This window comes from Giraffa tippelskirchi, chromosome 14, assembly GCF_054371585.1.
Source record: "Giraffa tippelskirchi isolate mGirTip1 chromosome 14, T2T-mGirTip1v1.2.pri, whole genome shotgun sequence".
Lineage (NCBI taxonomy): Eukaryota > Metazoa > Chordata > Mammalia > Artiodactyla > Giraffidae > Giraffa > Giraffa tippelskirchi.
This window is the reverse complement of record NC_137288.1, coordinates 41,542,939-41,560,225: the sequence shown is the minus strand read 5'-3', so window position 1 is coordinate 41,560,225 and position 17,287 is coordinate 41,542,939. Positions and strand designations below refer to the sequence as shown.

The 17,287-nt window shown below is 40.5% G+C and overlaps 1 protein-coding gene and 1 pseudogene across 4 annotated transcripts in view; one reads left to right on the top strand and one right to left on the bottom strand.

Moving 5' to 3' along the window:
- CDH2 (cadherin 2) overlaps positions 1–17,287 on the bottom strand; it is a 394,092-nt gene that overhangs the window by 36,783 nt on the left and 340,022 nt on the right. For all 4 annotated transcript variants that reach the window (XM_081563143.1, XM_081563142.1, XM_081563145.1 and 1 more), the window contains 6 exons: positions 10,878–11,015; positions 9,994–10,179; positions 7,244–7,497; positions 5,682–5,824; positions 2,398–2,631; positions 1,855–2,088 (listed from right to left, as the gene is read on the bottom strand). In XM_081563143.1, coding sequence (XP_081419269.1) covers positions 1,855–2,088; positions 2,398–2,631; positions 5,682–5,824; positions 7,244–7,497; positions 9,994–10,179; positions 10,878–11,015 — 1,189 coding nt within the window. The remainder of the gene's footprint in view (positions 1–1,854; positions 2,089–2,397; positions 2,632–5,681; positions 5,825–7,243; positions 7,498–9,993; positions 10,180–10,877; positions 11,016–17,287) is intronic.
- On the top strand, positions 1,169–1,690 carry LOC145534821 (NADH dehydrogenase [ubiquinone] 1 alpha subcomplex assembly factor 2 pseudogene; annotated as a pseudogene).

Sequence of the window (17,287 nt, the reverse complement as noted above, 5' to 3'; positions counted from 1 at the left end):
ACTTCTTCATGCCACAATCCATCAGCTCTAAGTTTTTCTTGATAAGGTTGGCTTGTATGCCTCTTGTTAGTTGAAACTGAAACATATCCCTAAGTGCACATCTAGGAATGCATTCCCTCTAAAATCTGGAGCTATCAGTTTACATCCTGAAGCAAAAAGATTTAATGACTCTTATTTGAGCACATTTTTATTATTGGCCATAAAAGTAAATATCCTCCTTTTAAAGCCAGATACATGATCTCATTTGCCATTGTTCCAGGACTAAATCTAGCAAGTGGATTATCAGTATAGCATGTAGGTTTCAAATTATAGTCAAAGTAGTCTCCACATAGGAAGTAAAAAATGCTCAGGCTTCTACAGTAATTGCTTAGGAAAAAAAAAAAGGACAGGATTCTAAATTACCAGAACACTCGTAAATGGAGAAAACATAAAAGAAATGGCCAACATTTTGAAGAAAGTGATTGGTGCATAGCATGACTGCACAATAAACTAAGTCCTGCTGCTACTCAACAATACAACATGGGGTCCAGGCAATTTGTTCTTTTAACCTGCATACTTACAAGTGGTTCCTAAAGTACTTTCCAGTGGTTAATTTCTTGCATTCCACTGAACCAAAGACTGCAAAGTATATTAAAAAGGAGCAATTCCTTAATCTAGACTGGCTCTAAAGACAGACAATGTATTGAGCTGTGTAATCATTTCTATTATCTAATGTGCTGTATGAAGTACAATCTCTCGCTATTTTATGCAGCCCATCAGAAACAAATACCTTGATCCCTGCATGACTGGAGCAGTTTGCTGACTGGGCTTTCTATAAAGGAAAGCAAAGGAAAGCAATATACTTATTTTCCTAAATCATCAACTACATGCCATAAATTCAGACACAAATCCTAAGAGAAGTGCTTCAACTTAGGACTGTCTAATATTTTTCTATGAAGAGTTTGCTGCAGCTCTGCAAGTGATCAACATCAGAAAACAGCAACGGGCGTGGAAGAGGCTGGCTGGCTGGGTTTGCTGCAAACAGGTAAGTGCATGCAAGGATGCTCAGGGTTTTCCTCATTCTAAAGTGGGCTTGGCTGTGAGAAATTATTCAGAGGTGGTAGAGAGTTGTTAGATTCCATTGAAAGGCAACAATAAAAATTACTTTTTATTGAGCACAGCTGGTGGGATGGCACAGGGATGGTCTCAGGATCTGTTCTGTCTCTTGCAGAGAGCACTGTCAAAGGAAGTGAAGGAGCAAGTGGCACTGACCAGTTAGGGAACAAACAGTTCTATATCCCTGAGTACAAGACCTGGAGAGGACAAACTATTCCAGAGAAAAGAATTATCTAGAAGTAGCAAATGAAAGAAACAGACTATGAAGTAGAGGATATCCCAACAGAATGGGAAGCTTGGATCAGAAAAAACAAGGACTCTGCCCACTATGGAGGAAATAATGAAAGAAATGAAGAATGAAAAATGCAGGGTAGAAACTAAAGGCAAAAGCGAAGATTTTTACAGCAAAGAAAAACTCCTTAGAGAAGAGAACAACAGGGAACTCTTGGCTCCACCGGTTCAAACTCAGATGAAAGCACATGCCTCCGCTCCATTCTTTGGGAAACAGGAACCCTTCGTGGCTCCCAGCATCACTGGCAAAAGCTTTCAGCCAGGATCCTGGATGCCACAAGATGGCAAGAGCCACAATCAGTGAATGCGCTGAGGTCAGCTCATGATATTTATATGTATGTGACTATTTTAACAAATAAAAGCAAAAAAAAAGTTGCTCTGTGTTTTCCAACTGTAAAGAAAAAAGTTACTTTGCTAAACATCCTGGAAGCAAAAGGAATTCAAGCTGAGAAACAGGGAAGTACTCACTGAGCAGGATGATGATGCAAAGCAGGATGGCGATGATGGCACCGGTGCCCAGCCCCGCTCCCACTATTCTATCCACATCCGTGCAGTCCCCGTTGGAATCACACTGGCAAACCTTCACCCGGAGGATGGAGATATTCGATTTGGGAGGATTACCCGAATCTGTGATTATGATTGGAACTTCGTAGATCCCGGCCTCAAGAAATTTTATCTTTAAGTTAAGCTGAGCAAAATCACCTATACAATAAACGGGAAAAATATAGTCGGAGAGTTTATATATCATAAGACTCAAAAACGCATAACATTTTCTAAACTGCATCATGGACTGAAGGGTACATATAAAGCAGGTTTCAACTATCCTGCACTGTAAAGTTTTTTTTTTTTTTTTTTTTGGCTTTAAGGGCTTTTCGTATCTTATTTAAACTTTAAGTAGCTTTTAAAATATATTTAAGGAGAAAGATGATAAAGCGCTTAAAATGGACTTTTCATACCGGGCTTCAAAGCCTCTCAGATGCACATATATTCAAATAATGAATCTGTCCTTACCATTAAGCCGAGTGATGGTCCAATTTCTCTTAATAGTCACTGGAGACAAAGGAAGATCAAAAGCAAATGGTCCAGCATTTGGATCAATGTCATAATCAAGCGCTGTGATGTTAATTGAATTGGGGTCCGGAGTTTCACAAATCTCTGCCTCTTGAGGTAATACTTGAGGGGCATTGTCATTAATATCAAGTAAATAGATCTGCAGTGTTCCCGTTCCACTCATAGGAGGAATTCCTGAAAAGGGAGAAAAATCACAAACCAATGCTCAACAATTCTCTCCCTTGAGTCTCAATTACAGTGAAACTCTCAACGTTTCTAGCTTTCCAGCCCTTATCACTGCATAACCTTGGAAAAATCTTGTTGCTACAGCATCTCTGCTGTTTTGGTACAAGGCCACTTCCTGCGTCTCTTCTAGGATGATCCTGCACTCCTCCCACTGGAGGTTCAGGCACAGAGGGAGGTAACAACGCACATGCGCCAGCCCCCATCCCCACCAGCTGTGGTCCTGTGCCCTTGCTGTACTTACTCTGCGCCCCCGTGTGCACGCGGCTCCTGTAGGCACTGGGGGATGTAAGCAAGCAGAAACCCGGGCTCATGATTGCATGGACCCTACTCACTGATGGAGAACCAAGAGGTGTGCTTTTCAAGCCCAGACACAACTCTGAAATATTGAAGCAGTCTGCAGACCCACAGACCTTATCTTGAGGAGGAGCCGGATCACTTGCTTGAGAGTATTAGGTTGCACTCTATACATCATTTCATTGTCATCCCATGAAGCTGGTTTAAACAGACAGGAACCTGAGTGTCTCTATAAACTGGTTATGGTTGCACCTTCTTAGAAGTATTGGGGTTGCTAGTGGAGATGGGTCTGCCTGACCCCAAATCCATTTTCATTCCACTATAACATGTTGTCTCTACACTTATCTTCTGATAATTTAGATCGGTGAGTTGGACTCTACTATGTTATAAATATTTATGAATAAATATATAATAAATATATAAAACATAATGGAAATGTTATATGTAAACATAATGATGATATTCTTTGAATATACAGTACATAATACAATTATATTTAACTATATAATGTATACACTTAAGAGAATAGAAATACAAGGATTTTCTAAATAAGGCTGCGTATTGAGACCCAGAGGTTTAAGTGACCTGCCCAAGGTCATGAAACTAGGAAGAGGCACACATACACTCCTCAGGAGACGACAAGGAGAAATCTCTGTGGACCTCTCTAAGGAGTAGGGATGGTTCTGAGAGCAGGGAGGTTAAGATGGAGGGCTAGCATGGCTGTTTACAATATTCTAATACTGTGGTCCAACCACGAGGGCCACTATGTTTCCCTGTAGTTTGAATTACTTTCATATTTATTATCACATTTCATATTATTTGACTCTCATAACGACTTCACAGAATAGCAAGCAGCAAAAACAATGATCAATAATGAAATGAAGGCACACAGATTATAGTAGTTTGTCCAGACATTAAGGAGCAGAACTGGGGCTCTAAATCCAGCCTTGTGATTTAACATCGAGTGCATTTGCAAAACATCACAGCTACACAGATTTAACTGCTCACTTCTCTCATATCAAACACCCTTTCAATTAGGAAACAATCCACCTTGGTGAATGAAAAATCTGGTTGTAACTCACAATTCACACATATACATATAATTTTATAGCTCTTTAAATCTCAACATAATGGTGCAAGATATATTACTAAAAGTTTCAGGGTGGAGAAAGCTACCACTTACAGAAAATGTAGAACAGACACAAATGCTCCGCTTTGATGCGAAATGGCAGAAGTGCTTCCCACCAAGTTTCAACTCTAAATATGTTAACAGTAGGCCTCACATTAGAAAGGATAAGAAATATTGTTTTGGTCTTGTCACCTCATAGATTTATAACAGATAATGATCTCATTGACTCTTATTATAACAGGATTAGGAATGGTTCTTTGAAACTGTTCTTATCAAAAATGTTGACAGGCAATGTTTTTCAAAAGGCACGTCTTGGCCACCAAATAGAAAAAGCCTACTATTTTTATTGGATGCTAACATTCACAGTCCAACATTAAAACTATTTTAAAAAGATGGCTGTGCTTTAGTTTTAAAACTACTAACACATCACAGAAATATTTACTTGAGTGTATAGTTTGTGCCAGGCGCTGTTTTAAAAGCTTTATGTATACAAGCCTTGTTATCTTCCCCTGTACATGAGGGGAAGATACACCATTATCCGTATTCAACTGAAAAAGGAAATGGACAGATTTAAAACCTCATTGCTAACCCTGCAGTTAGAAAAATGGTATAAATGGAGTCTGGATCCAGGGGGTGGGGAGGTCAGGTGGAATTTCAAAGCTTCACTCTTAAACCATATCATATTGAGACCTAAAATGAATCCAACTCCAGTTTAACGTAAGTCATTTTTATCTTATAGATCTAAAGAAAAAAGTGCTATCTATTAACCTTGGCCATTTAGAATTCAGAAGAGACCAAGAAAGAAAGAAAAAAAAGATGCTAAACTATATGTTTATGTTTTTCAAAACCAACATACTAAAGCTCAAATATTCAATTATTTTAACTTATGCAAGAAATTAAGAGTTTCCTAGCCATGGCAGACTAGAGTTAGAGAATTAGAGGAAAAATGCTAAAGACAGACAAACTGATGGTAGCAAACATGCTGATTAGAAGAAATCTAAAAAGATCACCTGGGAAAACACAGTGTGTGGGCTACTGTGCCATCAAGGTATATAGTGTATATAGTGAAGTCGCTCAGTTGTGTCCGACTCTTTGCGACCCCATGGACTGTAAGCTACCACGCTCCTCCGTCCATGGGATTTTCCAGGCAAGAGTACTGGAGTGGGGTGCCATTTCCTTCTCCAGAGGATCTTCCCAACCCGGGGATCGAACCCAGGTCTCCCACATTGTAGGCAGACGCTTTACCATCTGAGCCACCAGGGAAGCCCATCAAGGTACAGCAGGGCAGAACCATCACGAAGCTCTGTGATCACAGTACTAGGTGAACATGGAGGGTGTAAGGACACTGGGGACATTCATTACAGAAGACAGCAGATACAGAAAGCCCAAAGGAAGTGGAAAATAGAAGTTGGGGCCTCAGAGGAATGAGGGTCATTGGCGCCTTAGAAGGAATGAAATTTTTCTAGATAATTGGGTTTCCCAGAAAACCTCATTTCCTGATGATGTATTTGTGATGAGGATCTACTCTCTTTAACAACATCCAGGACAAGTACAGTGACTATATTTAATTACGTACCATTGTCAGAAGCAAGGAAAGTAGCATTGTATATATTGTTTTTCACATTCGGTGATTCTCTGTCCAAAACAGCAATGGTAGTTATCTGCCCATTCACAGAGTCTATTTTTAGCCAGTTGGCAGGATCAGATAATTTTGTGTATCTACAAAATGAAAGTGCAATAAGTTTATTCTTTTTGACACGAAATTTAAAACAGGAAGCTGATTTTTCTGGTTTAGTCCCAGACACAACCAGTGTGTTAACTTGCATTTCTGTAGGTGATGGTTGGGACAAACAGCTGTAATGTGGGTATTTCTGTGGCAGTGGTTTGGGAGGCAACATGAAGTTGGTGTGTTGCATGGCCAGGCATGAAGTAAACGTTACACAGGTGGTAGAGGGGAAAGATGAGGAACTCAGTTTCTGTACTGTGGGTTGGGGCTAGGGAAGATTTGACAGGTCTCATTATAAGCTCTTACGTAGTTCATAGGAGAGCAATGGTCCATATAAAATAGTTCTAATGTATCTTCTAAGTGAGCAGTAGCCCCAGTGTATAGGGCTCAAGAGAAATTATAATAGAAGTTGAATTTTCTATCACAGAACACTCCTTAAACATTTACTACCTTATCATGGTGAGGATTCGGTCACAGTGAGGAGACCACCTTCCTTTCCCCCCTCCCATAATCCCATCCCTCCCAGGATTGCCCACCTGGGCCAAGCCCCAGAACTACACCCTTCAAGGGGAATCCTGTGGTCTGAGTAGATTTATCTGTACTTGCTTAACCTCCTTTTTTATTTGGGGTGGGGGTGAGCTTTTCAAGCTTGGATAACCAATATGCAAATTGGAAAACATATCCCGTTGGAGAGGTAAAAAGTTACGAGTTCAATACACCTGTTCACTAGCTATTCACCTGTCTTGATTCCAGTGTACAGAGAAATGAAGAAGGAGATACACAGTTATCTGTTATCAACAGTACTGAAAGGAGTTAAATAAAATATGAGCTAATTTTAAAAATTACCATCACCAGCGATGGATAATAGTCGTGTGGGGTATGCTCTGCCAACCCTCATCAGGAAGGATAAATGAGATTTTGCTGAGGCTGGAAATCTTTACAGATATATTTTATAAGTCCTATAACCACTGCACAGGTGAGGGATGAAAATAATTAGCTCTTATATCTTGGTGCTGGCATGAGTTTTCTTTTCTTCCTGATGTGTGGAGAAGAGATAAATGTTATAAGCTTTCTGAGACTCTCCTATTTACTCATGGTAGAAGCTTTTTGTGATGGTTGGCATAAAAGCACAGGGTAAATTATTACTAAAGATGTTTTAAAAGGAGCAAGGACAGAAAAAAGAGGCTGAAAACTTTTGTTTCTTTAAATGATAAAGAGTAGATCCATTTATATATTTCCTGTCAAATAAACTCATTGATCCACTGAAAAAATTTCATCAAATAATTAAAAATAATCTTGTAATAAGGAGTATCGGTGTTAAGGAAAGTTTCTCACCCAAATGGTGAAAAAATTTTATGCACTCCATAGAAAATAATGTAAATGACAAAAACAACATAAATGGCATTTGATACCTAATATTTTGCTGCATATATCGATCTGGGTCCTGAGCAGTAAACGTTGTTAACATGGTACCGGCGTGAAGGCCTTCTTCTTGGCGAATGATCTTTGGATTTGGGGCAAAATAAGGATTTTCATTCACATCGATAACTGTGACAGACACAGTCGCAGTTGACTGAGGTGGATGCTGAATGCCCTTGGCTAATGGCACTTGATTTTCTGCAGCGACAGTAAGGACATACATCCTATTTGTTTCAAAGTCGATTGGCTGGAAAAACCAAAAAAAGAAAATTTTTTTTAAAGGGGAAACCATATTTTTGCAGGGAATAAGAGTATTTGCACTTTGCAGTTGATCCTTCTAGTAACTCCATTTCTAAAACATTAATTTTTTATTCACTACACCATAGGTTTCTCTCAAATTTCTGGAAAACAGGCATTAGCATGGCCAATGATTGAAATGTTTATCACAACATAATCTACTTCTACAAGATATTTATGTACCTTGTGCATTTCAAAGATTTACATTCACAAAATAATGCTTATTACTATTGCACACTGCATTTATTTAGCTACATCTAAGAATTTACATATTCTTAAGAGCAGCGTTGTTCACCAAAAAACAAAAAAAAAGCAACTAAATAATCTGGGATTAAGTGAGAATATGACGATCTAGATTGTACTCTCAAACATTGGTACAAAGAACATTCCTCACCCAGGAAAGCTTTTAATCAGTCTGCAATGAAGTGGGCAAAACAAAAACTAGAAAACGTGATTTTTTTTTCACAAAGCTAAACTTTTCCTATTTAAAAGTTCATTCATAATTTCAAGTGCACATTTTAGAGTACACACATATATACAATTAAAAAATAGTGTTCATAGATAGAAGGACTTTTCATTTTTTCCTTAGTTAGCAAACTAAATCTATGGCTGTTTTCCAAAGTAATTTTGAAGATTTTACTGGTCTGTACAAATTCCAAATCTAAGAATGCCACTCGAGATAAAGGCAATGCATAGATAATGTAAACATTAGCTCTCAAAGTTTCACTGAATCTCATTGTCAATAGAAAAGTTACCAGGAGTCAAGTGACCAGACTGGACTTGCCCTCTTAATTTCATTGATGATCTTCCAGTTAAGATACCCATAAGCATTACCACATGTAATATTAATAGTATGAGAAAAAGAGCTCTCCTGCCATCCTGGGGAGTCTAAGAAAGATCAAGGGCCAAAGCTACTGAGAAAGTCACGAAATGAGCACAGACCACACCAGTTTCTTCACCTAGACCCCCTCCTCTACTCTGATTCAGAAGTTTTTTTATTTTCACTCTAAAACCCCCAGTTCAACTTCCCTTTCTGAATTATTTTAAACAAGACAGCAAAGAAGCCAGGAAATACTACAGAATTCTTTTGAGTGAGTATACTAGACCCATGAAACATCGCTGACAACGTTTACTTATCTAAGATCTTTGGAAAAAAGTGAAAGTGTTAGTCACGTCTGACTTTTTGAGACCCCATGGACTGTAGCCCACCAGGCTCCTCTGTCCGTGGGATTTTCCAGGCAAGACTACTGGAGTAGGTTGCCATTTCCTCCTCTGAGATTTTCCCAACCCAGGGATTGAACCTGCATCTCTTGCATTGGCAGGCAGATTCTTTACCACCAGGGCAATCTGGGAAGCCCCAGAGTGCTGGAATGGGAGGCAAAGAAGCAAACTCTTGCCTGGGTGGCTAGAAAGAGATGCTCACTTCACAGAGGTTTTTCATTAGCACTGTCTGTTACACTTGAAGTTAACACCCCTTCTACTTTCAGAACTCAGCTTTGTTTTACTTTTTGACAATGAAAGATTAGAAGAACCAATTTCTTAAAAACGGCATTTAAAAATGGCAAAGTAAATTCAAAACCTTTTAAGAGCGTAGGCCTTCTCATCGCCTACACTCATCTAGTTATACATTGGTGGTATTTTCTGGTTTGTTGCTTGAGCCAATACTCTAAAAGCAATCTGTTGACATAAGAATAGCAGGTGTGTGGCATCCTTCCTAACAGGTATCAGTCGGCCATCAAAACTCTATGATGTGGGACTTCCCTGGTGATCCAGTGGTTAGGTTAAGGCTCCCAATGCATGGGGCACCAGTTCGATATCTAGTCAGGGAACTAAGATCCCACATGCCACACAGTCAAAATAAATAAAATAAAGAGATGTTACATACACACACACACACACACACACACACACACACACACACAAAACTCCACAACTTAACACTAACACATTCACTGCACTGACCATTAACACTGCTGAGGACTGTTGTATCTTCACTGTTAAAACACCTGGATGATTGAAAATCAATCATATTCCAGGGAGAGAGTGAAACTATGTTGGCCTTGGCATCAACATAAATGAAAAATAACAAACGTGACTCCCCCGAATATATTAACTCTGATTTAGAGAGGGGCTTCCCTCTCTAAATGGCTCAGATGGTAAAGAATCTGCCTGCAATGTGGGAGACCTGGGTTTGATCCCTGGGTTGGGAAGATCCTCTGGAGAAGGGCATGGCAACCCACTCCAGTATTCTTGCCTGGAGAATTCCATGGACAGAGGAGCCTGGCGGGCTGTAGTCCGTGCGGTCACAAAGAGTTGGATACAACTGAGCGACTAAGCACAGCATAGAGATGGTTGAAAGAAAATATCCTGAGTCAAGAACAAACGAGAAGGTGGGTGGCACATACGGTCGTGGCCGAGTGGCCATCAGAGAGACCATGGCACTTACTTTTACTACGGTGACTAAGCCGTCGTTGCTGTTGGGGTCAGTTTGAATGGCAAAGCGGCCGGCGGGGTCTCCACCGCTGATTCTATAGATGGCGTTCCAGGCCGGCGTGTGGGGCTGATCCTTATCTGTCACCGTTAGATTAGCGACTATGACATCTACCCTGTTTTCAGGGACTTCACCATAGAACTGCAAGAAAAGACAAAGCTGATTCAGAGCAGCGACGGGCACCCCTGAAGGACGGCGTGTCTCGATGATCACACTGCCTTGATTTTACTGCCCCATTAAATCTTTATTATCCACACTAAGCGAGGAGATTAGTAATGCAGGTAATCACAGCATTTATGTTTGACTTTAAAAATACTATAACTCTGTGCGGCCCTCAAATTATTTTTTCCAAATTATGTTATAGTTTCATTAAAATTAAAATATAAAATTAATTTCATTAATAGTAAATTCTGTGGGTATCTGGATGATTCATGAGTGGTGGTCAGAAGAAAGGACTTTGTCTGAAGGAAACCATTTTAGCCAAGAGATCATAATTATCTGCTGACAAAGTAGCATCAGTCAGTCACATGGTTTGTGGACCTGAAGATATTTATAAATATTTTGTTAAAACAGCCTAAAGTCTATTTAGGGCATTTCTACCAGGCAGGATGTTCTAATAACTTTATCAGTGGACTTGGAGAGGACAAAACAACAAATTAGTTCGGTGCCTCATTTAAAACTCTGGTGTAAGTGACAGAAAACATGGGAGTCAGTAGCCATTCTACAATGAGGTGAATGAAGCAAGTTCCGGCTCTATTTAACGCATCTATTATTCATGACGGAACTTCGTGGTAATGGACCACAGGCCTCGAGTTCTGTGACTGACAGTCTGTACTTACTGTCATGGCAGTAAACTCCGGAGGATTGTCGTTGACATCTGTCACCGTGATGACAGCCGTGGCTGTGTTGGAAAGGCCATATGTGGGATTGCCTTCCATGTCTGTAGCTTGAATTATTAACGTATACTGTTGTACTTTCTAAAAAGACATAAAGATAACAACTTAAATGAAACGAATTCCTCAAGAAGACATCACAGTTGTTCTGTAAGTGGCTCTTGATTACACCCAGAAAAGCACGGCATTATTCACTCTGATTAACAGGACTTGAAATTTCCCAAGTGGAGTTTACTTTAACTTGTGAAGCACAGGTCTGGTCCTTGTCTAGAGAGATTTAACTGGATGTTTTCACCTCGACTGGCAGAAAGGAACGTGTGGCAGATGTGTGAAATTCGCTGCTAAGCCGAAATTTCCATCTGGTTTCAGCGTTTCTTTTTCTTCTGAACTTCACAACACTGTCATCAAGCATTTGAGTCATGTGATGTGTATTTACTTTCTCAGATGTTAATTTCTACCCAGTTTAGGCTACTAAAAACAATCAAGAAACTTGAGAGGGAGAAGAAAGCATATATAATTCATAAAGTATATATGCTTTCCTTTTATACATCTTTACATATGTTCCTTCTATTATAGCAAAGTTGATACAGTATTTTCTTCTAATTTCCTTCAGTGCACACTATTTACAACTATAGAGGAGAGACACATTGTCAAATGAAGTGAAGACCAAAACAAAGGGCTTATGTTTATATTCTTCATCTTGGAACCTAGTAGGTATTTAATAGTTGCCCCTCAGTGGACCTCTATTTGAGTACAACACTCACTGAATCCATAGACCTATGATGAATATGGATATATTTTCACACAGATGGTTAAAATCAAATTTGCATCATTGCTTTCAAATTCCAGATTGAACCTTTTAAAGGGGAGCCAAGGTCAGTTGTAATGCATCTAATAGAAAAATCCTGAGAGTGTCTGAGACAGTCTACAGTACTGGCTGACTTAGTTTTATACTAGGAAAACCTAAACAAAACAAACTGGAGAAGGGAATGGCAACCCACTCCAGTATTCTTGCCTGGAGAATCCCATGGACAGAGGAGCCTGGCAGGCTACGGTCCATGGGATCACAAGAGTCGGACAAGACTTAGCAACTAAACCAAACCAAACAAAACAAATACCTAAAATCATTTGAAATCTCCACAGAAATTGGCACAGATAAAAAATATAGATCATTAAAAAACGCTAAAACATCCTGAACAATTAAATTCACTTCTTCATACAAAAAAATAAATGGTCACTGCAAAGACTGTTTCCTTTAACTCCAAATATAGCTGACATTATGAATGACCACTCTTGAGGGATTTTGGGAGCTGTGAGAGAACAGACACAAATTGTAGCTTTTGCTTTAGATGTTTGTGGGCAAGGCAAAGAAGGGGTAAGACTGAAAGTCAAACCTCACACATTCAATTTTTAGCCTTCCCACCACTATGCCAATCTCTTAGCAGTTATTTATTTCCGTTCCTTTTCATTTGTCTTAAAAAAAACCAAAAAACACTTTTTTGAATGGAAAAAAGAAACAAAGCAATAGGGCTGGTTGAGCCATTTTAATTTTTCTTAACTCATAACCCCTCACCATAATGCTTACATAGACTAACATTTCCCAATGATTTCCATTCCCAATCAAGAGTGTCATTTCAGCTTAATGCTCTCATGGTTATCGAGAGAATTTTGTAGGGTATTCTGTTCATCCTCCTAGCTGAAAATCATGAAAAATAAAAAATTTGTTATGACTTTGAAATGCCATTTTTGTTGGCTGTTATTTTCAGAAACAGATGAGCATTATCAAAAAAATAAATATTTTTACAGAAGATAAAAAACATACATCAGCATTATTTGGAGATAATGGGTTTTTGTTAATGTCTATTTTACAAAGATCTTTAGAATTATATAAGTATAATAGGCACAATTTTCCACTGAGCTGAAATATTGGGATCAATAGCTAATACCTGAAATTTCCTATTGCTGCAAGCTAGTCTGGAGAATTCTAAGTTACAAAAGAACATTGTTATTTCTAAAATACAGTGTTTATTCAAGTAAAGAAAAATGCCAACTTGTTAAATAACATAGTCTGAATTTAACTGCCTGATTGGTAAAACAATTTTGCATTTCATAAGGAAGACACGACAGCCTATGTTTTAGACTACCAAACTATTTAGAGCTTCTTGCCTAATTTAGTCACTGGGCATCTAGTTCTGAATGACTGACATTTAGATTTCATAAGACGTTGACTTCTGTGTCTGATCAAGGGTTCTGTTGACTCCTGTGTCTGATCAAGGGAGCTTTGCTTGAACATTTCCTTGCTTCCTGTTCTAGAAAGGATAAAATCTCAACTCCTCTCCTTGTTGTCAGTTCTTCCATCCCGACTCACCTTTCCCATCAAACCTCTCACTTTCCATTTGTTCACCCCATATCTTGAGCTGTTTGTATCGCGCTGGCCACAAAGGTCATTTGGGTTTGGGCATAAGATGGCACTGAAACACACAAATGTTTGGCCAACCCAGTATCTATTTCCAAACGCTCATCACATCTCTACACAACTGCATTTGCATTTTCCTCGGCCTAAACCACTGTTTTTAAACTGGGGTGATTTTGCTCCCTACCCTCATCACCCCCAAGGACATCTGTCAATATCCTGAGACATTTCTGGTTGTAACAGCTGGGCGGTGCTTCTGACATCTAATGTGTAGGGACCATAGATGCTACTAAACACCCTACAATGCACAGGACAGGCCCCCACAACAGAGGCTTATCCTGTCCAAAATGTCAACAGCACCAAGGTTGAGAAACCCTGGTCCAGAACACCTTTTCCCCTTTATCTGAGTCTGGCAAGCACGAAGCTTCAAGTTACCCCAGAGATGACATCTGAAAGTCCTTGAGGAAGAGTTGTTTTCCAACTCAGGACACACCTCTATCACTGTTTCCATTTCCATTTTAAGAGGCTGTTATCAGTCTATCTGTCTGTCTTCCCCAGCTACATACATGTATACAAACCCCTCCTCAGGGTCACTGCTTTGCAGATATTTATGTCCCTGGTATATAACATAATGCTTGCCACAGTGTAAGCAAGGGACAAATGCTTTTGAATTTGTGGCTGGATGGATGAATGTATGAGAAACCTTGGACCTTGTGTGATACTATAAAAATAATTTCAAGTTTGGGAAAAACCATCTTATTTACATGGCTGGCTATCATTTATTCATTAAAATATATACTGGGAGCATAAACTAGCTCATTGTTTCCCAAACTACTAAACTGATCCATATGCCATCTTCTCAATTCTGCTATATCCTCATCTTTCTACAGCGTGAGTCACTTACTATTTATCTTGACAGGAACTCTCTTTCAAGAAACAATTTATTGTAAAAGTACTGTAAATAGAAAACTAGCACCACTTACCATAAATATAACTAAAAATAAAGCCAATACAATGCTTGTTCTCTGGCAGTCTCTATTTGATGGAGTAAGCGTCTAAAAGACTTGGGGTTCTCTGGTTTTCCCTAGAGTCTTCCCTACATGTATCAATTAAAATCACTATACTTGTGTGACATACTTTTGAAACTACAGCACTGAACTAGAGTGCTCTAAGTGAATGAAGAGGTGAGAACATTCCGTCATCCACTTGGTACACATTTAATGAATGTCTACTGGATGCCAAGCAATATAGCATTTACCTGAATAAAATAATGAACAAAACCAGAGATAGCCTTGCTGCCATTAAATGAAAGAGACAAATATGAATGGATCATGTGGCCAAATGTGCAATGCAACCATAGTAAGAGCAGGAAGAAGTGATGCGAGCAGTCTTTAAGAGATGCATCTCAACCAGTCCTCCAAGCCTAGCTGCTGCTGCTAAGTCGCGTCAGTCGTGTCCGACTCTGTGCGACCCCATAGACGCAGGCAGCCCACCGGGCTCCTCCGTCCCTGGGATTCTCCAGGCAAGAACACTGGAGTGGGTTGCCATTTCCTTCTCCAATGCATGAAAGTGAAAAGTGAGAGTGAAGTCGCTCAGTTGCATCCGACTCTCAGCGACCCCATGGACTGCAGCCTACCAGGCTCCTCCGTCCATGGGATTTTCCAGGCAAGAGTACTGGAGTGGGTCGCCAGTGCCTTCCCCATTAAGATACTAAATGCTGAAATTAGACCAGGAAGAGCCTTTCTCTGTAAAGGCTGTCCCCTTCACAGCCAGGGGACTGTGAAGTAAGGCACAGTTCAGGTTGGCTGAACTCAGGCCAGCCAGGATATCTTGGGTTTAGCATATGAGATTTGGGAAAGTCAAGTTGAGGTCTTTTCAAAGACACTGAATTTGGGCTTTATTTGTTAGGCAAATGGGGAGAAGAGTCAGGCACTGAAGGTAAAGCTTTCATCAGAGACCTGTGTTTTGTTTGTGTGCTTATAGTCGCTCAGTCCTGACACTTTGTGACCCCGTGGACTGTAGCTCACCAGGCTCTTCTGTCCATGGGGTTCCAGTCTAGAATACTGGAGTGGATTGCCATGCCCTCCTCCAGGAGAACTTCCCAACCCAGGGATCAAACCCAGGTCTCCCATGGGAAGAATAAATGCAAGACGAACTTGGTGGGTAAATTGAGAAGAACTTGATTAAATCAATCAGTGGATGGATGGCAGGGCACAATGAAGTTGACCACTATCTTGGGAAACTGGGGAGGGGGCGCTGGTCACGTTGGAAATTCCTCAGGAAGCGCAGGTTTAGGGAGACGACAGGTTTGCTTTTGGATGCACTGGGTTAGGGGATGGACGAGTAAGTAATAACATCATGAGATCCTAGGAGGGAAGTGCAGGTTTGTGACCCTGTTCAAATTCTTAAATGCAAAGCCCTCAGTTCCCTCATTTGTGAGGCAGGGCTGACAGTCTATCTACCTTATAAATTTGTAGGCTAAAATTTTTTGAATGCTTACTGTCTGCCAGCATTGTTCTATGGGCCTTGATAATAAAAAATGACATCTATCGAGAATGAGCACTACGTATGATCCACACTTTATGTGGTGTCTCAAAATAAACTGATAAGGCAGGTGGACTGTTTTTATCCTCATTTTACAGAGGAGGAAACCAAGGCTTAGGGGAGCAGGGAAGCACCCACTGACGTGAGCTGTAAGTAGCAGAAAAAAGACTTGAATCCAGCTCTCTCTGAATCCAGAGTCTGTACCACTACCTGCTGCACTACGTGAGGCCTCTCCAATAAATGCACGGCGTGAGTGCGTCCTGAGATGGGGGAGCAGGTGGTAAGCCAGATCCCAAGGAGACCAAGAACGGGTGGGAGTGAAGTGCAAGTATGGCTGCCTTTAGGAGTCTGGCTTTGACACGAAGAAGAAAATCTAATAACTTGAACTTTTCTTCCAGGTTCCTGTTGAGGGTGAAAAGAAGAGGAACACAGGGAGCTCACTGAATATCGGGAGCTGGAAGGCAGATAAGATGTCCATGGAACACGGTCTGTATATCTGGAGGAATACAGGCCATTATGGGTAGGTAGCCCAGGGAGGGGCTGAGGGCCGGCCCTCAGAGAGCGAGTATTAGCCTGCTCTAGAGGAAGATGGGAAAGGAATCTTCAGGCAGAAGAAACAACAGACGCAGAAGAACAGAGAAGCTCAGACCTGTACAAGGACAGACAAGTGGTTGTATGGGCAGAGGCCATCACTGGCTTCCCACCAGGAAGTAAAGAATTCTCGGAGTTTAGACTAAGGAAGGCTTTGGGACCAGCATCCTAGAGGGTCTGGGGCACCACGTTAATGAGCTCTGACTTCAGGCTGTGGGTCTTGAAGGGCCCTTCAGCCAGAGGGGAGACTCAGCTGGTCGAGGATTATGCAGGAACCAGTCGTGGTTTCTAGGAAAGACCCTTCAGAAGAGGGAAGACCAAGAGCACAGAAGACAAGAGAACATTCCTTCAGGAAAGAACTCAGAATTGAGAGCCCAAGTGAACGTATTACTTGGCTTGGAAAACAAGAAGTGTAATTCTTTCTTTGCCATGAGAAAAATTATGAGAAGTCAAAGTGATGGTGATCACCCACCGGATGTTGAGGCTAGATCTGTGATGGCCGTGGGAAAATGAGAGCTAATATGTGTTGGACACTGTGCTGAATGCTATGTGCTTCGTGTTACGTAATCCTTCAAATCGTCCCATGAAGTAGATGTAATATTATTACCTCCATTTACAGATGGGGGAGCTGAGGTTTCAGGTTAATACACTAAAGGTCAAATAGCCCATCATAGTAAAGCCAGAATTATTCAAACCTAATGAAGCAGAGGGTAACTTATCAGTAGTCCTGACCAAAAAGGGCAGGATATGGGCATATAAAAGCTGGAGAAAAGAAGAAAATGCCAGGAATGGTTACCACCAAGTCAGG